The sequence below is a fragment of the Beta vulgaris genome, chromosome 5 (assembly GCF_026745355.1).
Source record: "Beta vulgaris subsp. vulgaris cultivar EL10 chromosome 5, EL10.2, whole genome shotgun sequence".
NCBI classification, from domain to species: domain Eukaryota; kingdom Viridiplantae; phylum Streptophyta; class Magnoliopsida; order Caryophyllales; family Amaranthaceae; genus Beta; species Beta vulgaris.
In genome coordinates this window covers 8,844,355-8,851,551 of record NC_079206.1, presented here as the reverse complement: position 1 = coordinate 8,851,551, position 7,197 = coordinate 8,844,355, and the positions used below count along the sequence as shown (strand labels likewise).

Sequence of the window (7,197 nt, the reverse complement as noted above, 5' to 3'; positions counted from 1 at the left end):
GTATATCCCACCTATAAAAAGGTGCATATTTAAGTAATACTCGTGATTCGTGAATGCATGAACGCAAGTCGTAACCGTGTTTATGCTCTTTAGTCTTTAGTAATAACCCACTTATTGGCAAGTACAATAGTAGCAATATTGACTTAATAGTATAAACTATAAAGTCGATGCCTTTGCCCTTTCGCATTGCGAAGAATACAATTTAACAGAAAAGTTGCAAATTTGCAATCCTGGAAAACCGTTAAAAAGGTTTCTAGAACGGCTATTTACATAGCATCTTACAATAACTTTTCCCTTATCTTGTTTTGGACACAAGATATTCTTCATAGGAAAAAGCTTCTTCCGTATTAAGTTATCTCATGCATGGAAACCCAAACTAGAGTCTACATTCCTCTAGTGTGTGTATGGATCAAAGAACTGGGAGGAGAAAGAAGGGAGCAATATTATCTTCCTCTTTCTAATAAACAAAATTCTCTCTAATGTCGGTAGATATCCACACATAATCTGTTAAGCCACACTCTCTAACTCTGCTCTAGCTGATACTTCCTCCGTTCTGTTTTAAATGAAGATGGCACTCGATCGTGCTATAGATTTGGCTAAGGTACGGTCCAGGAAAAGGACGCTGGCTTATGCACGCAAGGTCGTGCCATGATGGACTGCTAGACTGAGATATTAAGGTCTAAGTATAACACGAGAATTGAACGTTTACACCTAGGCTTAAAATCATGATTTTGTCATACATTTTCCGTGCCAAAATTTGTGCCTCATGCGGTAGGGTGCTTTTTTTTAATCCAAAAATGCGGCACAAGCATGGCCCATGACCCGGCTTGCACGATATCGTGTCATGTTGTACCTGTTTTCTCCATGACGGAGTCTGTTATAAAGAGCACCACTTCGGCCAACGCCATATCTTTACTTCCCTTGCTGTCTCTCGGCTCCTCCACGTCTTCCACCATTGTTATCTAAGCACCTTAATATCTCCCTCCACTCCCCAATACACCAATTACACTACTAATCAAAATAATCCTAGAACAGATTATACTCTAACCACATAAGAGTGAAGTTGCAATTTTTTTGACAGATTTAGATTTACGTAGTCTTACCTTAACTAGACAACTAGTTCAAAGTATAGTGATTAGACATTCTAAATTGTCTTAACGATAATAACTACTTCACCCTCTACAAAAAAAAAAACTCTCAATTCATATCAAGTGCTTAGAATAATACCTTCAAACCCTTATTTTCAGTAGGAAAAGTACTTCGAATATTGCTGTCCCCTATACTGAACAAAGGAAGATTAGGTATATAAAGCCTCTAAAATTCAGCAGTTTTCAGCATATAGCTAAACACATATGGTAAAATACATGGTGATGCTATACTATTAACAGAAAGAATATATTCTTGTACGTGTCTTTTATATTTGTAAAAATCCCAGAAATTGCAGTGGAAATGACAAGACAAACCCCCATGAGTAAGAAACAAGGGAAAGCAATTCCCCATGAATATATATGAATATGATGATGATGATGAGGTGGGGAAGTGCATGTTGGCATGTTGCATGCCTCTCAACAATTTACATCACTGTTCACTGGTGGTTTACAGCAAAGATACACACAGCTAGCTAGCTTCAAACATCCACTATTTAGTGTATGCTAGTAATTGTTTGTAGCAGTACAATAATAGTGTTATTATAATAGTAATTAGTAACTAATTAAGACCCTTATAATATACTACTGCAAGAGTATTATAGAAAGCATAATGTATAGTAATATAAAATGACATAATAGAAGGTATAGATCTAGATGGATCCATTAAGTGGCCAAGATTATTCCTTTTGGCACATTAGCCTAGGAGAATGTTTGTGGGTCCTACTCTCCTTCCCACCTGTTAGCTCAAAAAACAGGAGGGTCTTTGTCAGATCTTTCACACAATCTCTTCAAATGGAGTGAATGAGGAGAGAGAGAGAAAATCTTTAGTCATGGAAAATTAATACTTCCTTGAGTTCTTTCCATTTTAAATAGATGTTTTATTTTAACTTGTATAGTTATTATTGTATAAATTTGATATTTAATATTTTTAGTTATCTATTATTAAAATGCTATGAAAACTTGATGTTTTAAAAATACACTACCTCTGTTTTTTTTAGTTGTAACATTCACCTTTTTGGACAAACTTTAAGAAATGAGAAAAAGAGAGTATAATTGACCCACTTACCCCTGCTACTAGTACTATAATTAAATGGGGAATGAGTAGGTGAAGTAAGGGTAATATAGTCAAATTATCCCAAAAGCTTTCCTAAAAAGGGAAATGTTGCAACTAATAAAAAACACCTAAAAGTAGAAATTGTTGCAACTAAATAAAAACAGAGGTAGTATATTGAGACGAATTCAAGAACTAATATACTAACATCGGATTTTATACATATGTAGAAATACGATCAAAATAGAATTTGTAAATAGTGCAAAAGTTAAATGAAATATAAAATTTACAATCAATGGAACTTGTGGTGAGTGGTATTTGAGGTTGTTTTGTTTCTTAAACGTTTTCGTTCCCAAAATCTTAGTCATTAATTGTTTTCGTGTTAATGAACCCCGAAAATGAATGAAAATATATACAGTTTTCCGTCTCTAAAGAGTTTATTATTAATTATTTCGAAAATCGCAATTTGCAATTATTTCCGTGATACATAGCTTGCTAGGGAGTAAGGAAAATGACTAGTGTTTGGATATGGAAATATATATATGTACTTGTATTTGAACATAATGGAACTAGTAGTGGTGGTTCTAAGTAATTAATACTACCTATTTCTAAAAACAACAAAAACAACACAATTAATTACATAACTTCAAAAGAGAGAAGAGCTGTCCAACATCAAAGACACTAACTTTATTGGAAAGCCCCATGTGAAGTCATAAGAAATCATACCTGAGGTTTTACCCATATTTTTTCCCCCTTTCTTTCCCTTATTTAAGCTCCTTTCTTTATCATGGACAAATAGCTTTAATGGCTGCAAAAATCACTCAACTCTTCACTTTAAAATGGGACCTCCTTGCTCTTAAACCTGCTAGCAAGAACTCATAAAAGAAGGGATACACAATCATATTGTTGAGCACACATGATTCTATAATATAATCTCCACTTTTTTAGATCATTCTGGAGATCTTGACATGCTTATTTTGAAAACAATAACATCATTATTACTTGAAAATTCATATAAAAATGAAAACAAAAATAAGCTAAAATATGAAGAATATTGGTGTAAGAATAAAACAAAACACAGAATTTCTTCATTGATTCTCATTAATAATATATCCACAAAACCCTTCTTCCATCAAACTCATTACAAAACTAACCATTATATCATACAATACATTAAACTATTTTTCCTTCCATATGCATATTATAAATAGAAAGCCAACCAATGACACTAAGATATTGATGATAATAACAGGTAATAGTAGGTTTACTGGATGGCTTATCTGGGAAAATTCTTCTTGCAGTAGAAGACAAACAGCATAGCTCTTAACTTAGCATATGGGTAAACCCTTCAAAAATTATGGGCTTTTTTTTTTTTTATTTTAATAAAAAAATCTTTTTTTTTTCCTTCTCTTGATCAATTCTCTCATCAGTCATCACTACATCCCAACTCCCAAGTACTCATCCTATTGATGAAGCCACTAAGCATAAAGAAAGATTCAAAATCCCACAAATGATCATAGACTTAATTAAAATTTTAAATAAGCTAATGAATTAGAAATGATGAGAAGATAGAAGAGGAAAAAAAAGAGAACCCATATTGTATCCCTATCTGTTAGATTTAAAGAAACTCCAAAACAAGTCATCACCCACCTAAAGAAAAATCTAAATGAACAAAGGAGATCAGAATAATTAAAGAGATTAAAACAAAGAAAAAAAGAAGTAAAAAAAAAAAAAAAACCATCTTAATTATCTTTGTGCAAGTGATGTGATCTTCACTACCAAGATCCTCCATTACCCAACATGCCACTCCAATACCCAGGTGTTGAATCCTCTTGCTCACCATTTTGATCATGATTATTGTTTTCAGTACTATTATTATGATCAGCACTAGTAGTGCTTGAAACTTGCTTCAAATCTTCAAATGGAAACAAAAGCCTTCCATTATTATTATTATTTGTTTCTGATGCTGTTGTTTGATGGTGCACTTGATCTCCTTGCAAACTTCCATACCCATTTCCAAGTCCATCAACAAGTGAGAAATTTAAGCTTGGTTTAAAATCCTGCAATGAAAACCCAGATGAATAAACCCCATTCGGATCCGGAACCGGCATCGGCATGAATGGGGTTAGTCCTCTTGAGGATGTAAGACCATTTAGAAGCTCCAAAGCTGAGAGATGATGATGACCATCATTAGCAGTCGTCGTAGTAGTAGCAGTAGTAGCAGCACTACCACCAGCACCACCACCAGCAGAATTTGTGATCTGGTTTTTAGGTGTATTACTAGTTTGATCAATAGTGGGCAATTGCATGAATTCTGACAGACTTCTGAATTCCTGCTGCTGGTGCTGGTGCTGATTATGATGAGTTTGATGAGGAAAACCCAAGTTCAAATCTTGGCCTTGATAATGTTGATGATGATGATGATGTTGGTGCATTTGATGAGGATGGATCTTAGGGTTTTGGTGATGAGGATAGTTTGATTCATGCACAGCAGCAGCAGCAACCAAATCATGAGATGAAATTTTTTTAGATGATGAAGATGAATATGAAGAAGATGAAGGTCTTTTGTTCTTCCTTGAACCACCACCAACTGGAATGTTCCTTAAAGATCCACCTTCAGTCCAATACCTTCTACAAGTCTTACAGAAAAATCTTGGTTGAGTAAGACTGTAATTGTTGTAGTAACAAAATTTGGTGTTGGTTGAATTGCACCTTGGACAATTCACAGCTTGATCTTTTTGAGGTCTTACTTTCCTTTCTAAGGAAGTTGATGGAGGTTTTGAGTTACTATTATTAGTAGTTGTTGTTGTATTTGATGAGATGAGATTAGAGCATGTTGTTGTTGTTACTGCTGTTGCTGCTGTTAGTGAAGAGGAACATGTATTTGGGAGTATTTCTTCCATTGGTTTCATTAATATCTCCTAAAAAAGTGAGAAGAAAAATAAAATTAAAAAGTATGAAAAAATGAAAAAAAAAAAGGAAGATTGAAAGCTATGAAAAAAAGCAAAAGAGAAGAAATCTTATTTAGCTTCAAGATCCAACAAAGCAAGTCAAAGGAAAAAAACAAACAGCAAAATTAAGATGAAGACAGGTGACAAACAAACAACCAAAGGCAAATAAAAACAAACTAAAAAAGAGAACAAATTTAACTGATATTTTTATTTTTATTTTTAAAACCCCACTTTTGCAGGATTATAGCAGCAGGAAAAGCAAGAACTTAACAGATGATGATAATAATAACAAATTCATCCTTTTCTCTTTCACTCCCAGCTCAAAAAGATGAACACTTTATTATTATTGTTATTATTATTATTATTATTGAAATTAAAACACAAAATTTCATAATATATAAATTCCCACAAAATGAAAAAAGACACAATCTTTCATGCAGAAAATGAGATCCCACAAAATAAAAATCAAAAGGGTACTCAAAGATTTTGTTTTTTTTCTCTCTCTAAAATACCTGAGGCCATTGAGCAGTGTCCATTGATGATGAAGCTGAAGACCAAAGATGAAAACTTGAAAAAAAAAAAAAAGTAGAAGAAATATTGCTTCTTTTTTAGCAGCTAAGTTTGTAAAAAGAAGAGAAAGGAATGTCTGAATTTGCTTTCTCTCTCTCTCTCTCTCTCTAGATGTTTTTTGTCTGGGTTTGTTTGTTTACTTTTATGTGCTGATACCTGATGAGATGAGTGAGTGTGTGAGAAATTAAAAGAAAGGGAAAGAAAGAGAGAGAAAGAGGCGCAAATAAATACCCCTTTTATCTGATAGATTAAATTTATTACAAGCCGCACAGTAGGAATATTTGTCTCTGCCATGTTAAATTAATTTAATTACTATTATATGATTTTTTTTCATATACAAATTTATAGTACTTTTTTCATTTCATATTACTCGCTACACTTCTCAATTCACGAACTCTAGATAATATTTGAAGACAAAGAAAGGAAAGAGTAAAAAAATGGACCTATGTGAGAAAAGAGAGATAGAGAGAGTATTGTTTAAAAAGAAAGTATAATAAGTAATGTGAAACTTCTCATAATAAAAAGTGTAGCGAATATTATGAAATGGAGGAAGTATAAGTCTTTTTTATTATTATTATTGTGGGTGGGTGATGTTTGTAGATGGTGTACGTATATTCTGTGCTGGTGGGCTTCGTTTCTCCATTTTGCTGACCAAAACAAGTCAAAATTAATCAACTCTTCCTACTATCCCACTTTCAAAAAGTTGTTCTACTTGAGTTTATTCAATTTGAAAAATAGTAATGAGTAATACAACTACTTCATATTTTATTATAGAAATATTCTATAATCAAAAAATTCAAAGATAAAACTTAGTTTGCAAGAAAATTTTGACTAATATTTTCCAAAGAGAATAGTTGAAAAACATAGTTGATGTGTATTTTGAGCATCTTTTGTATAGTGGGATTTACTAATTTATATTTTCAGTTGAATTAATAGACAATTTATCCCTATATGGAGATTATTGTATTGTCATGCATTATTTATGTCCCATAATATGTTGGACTGAGATTTTGCTTCCAAGTTGTACTTTATGGTTTTCATTTTCAAGATGCAATTTTTTGTTGTTTAGTTTTGCTATGTTCAATAGTGTTTTCTTTGTTTTTAGATTATTTTAAAATCTTCTATTACAATATACTAAAAGAGAAATCAAAGAGGATAATTGTTGCTCTTTTCTTAAAGTGAAAGTAGTGCGTCAGACCGTCTGACCCAATATTCTCGTCAGACGGGCTGAGCCCAGTACTATAAAGCAAACTAGATTTCATCTTACGTCAATACGTCCTTATATCATGTCTGCTTGAATTGTCTGTTTCCCATTGAAACAAAGTTGATTATATAGGCACGTAAACAACTATCTTACGACTAATAAACACTTTAATTCGGTATAAATCTTATCTCCAGCACATCTAAACCCATAGTAATGTTGCTTAAAACAAGCAGCCATTGATTAATGTTGCCATGGCGTCGCGGCGGTATCGGA

General features: G+C 32.8%; 1 protein-coding gene across 1 annotated transcript; it reads right to left on the bottom strand.

Annotated features, from left to right (window-relative positions):
* Positions 1-3,272: 3,272 nt before the first annotated feature.
* LOC104892586 (dof zinc finger protein DOF4.6) lies at positions 3,273-5,932 on the bottom strand. The gene is made up of 2 exons (XM_010678552.4): positions 5,663-5,932; positions 3,273-5,120 (listed from the first exon to the last, which is right to left on the bottom strand). The coding sequence occupies exons 1-2, from the start codon at positions 5,684-5,686 to the stop codon at positions 3,975-3,977; spliced, it is 1,170 nt and encodes a 389-aa protein (XP_010676854.1). The 5' UTR covers positions 5,687-5,932; the 3' UTR covers positions 3,273-3,974.
* Positions 5,933-7,197: the final 1,265 nt, after the last annotated feature.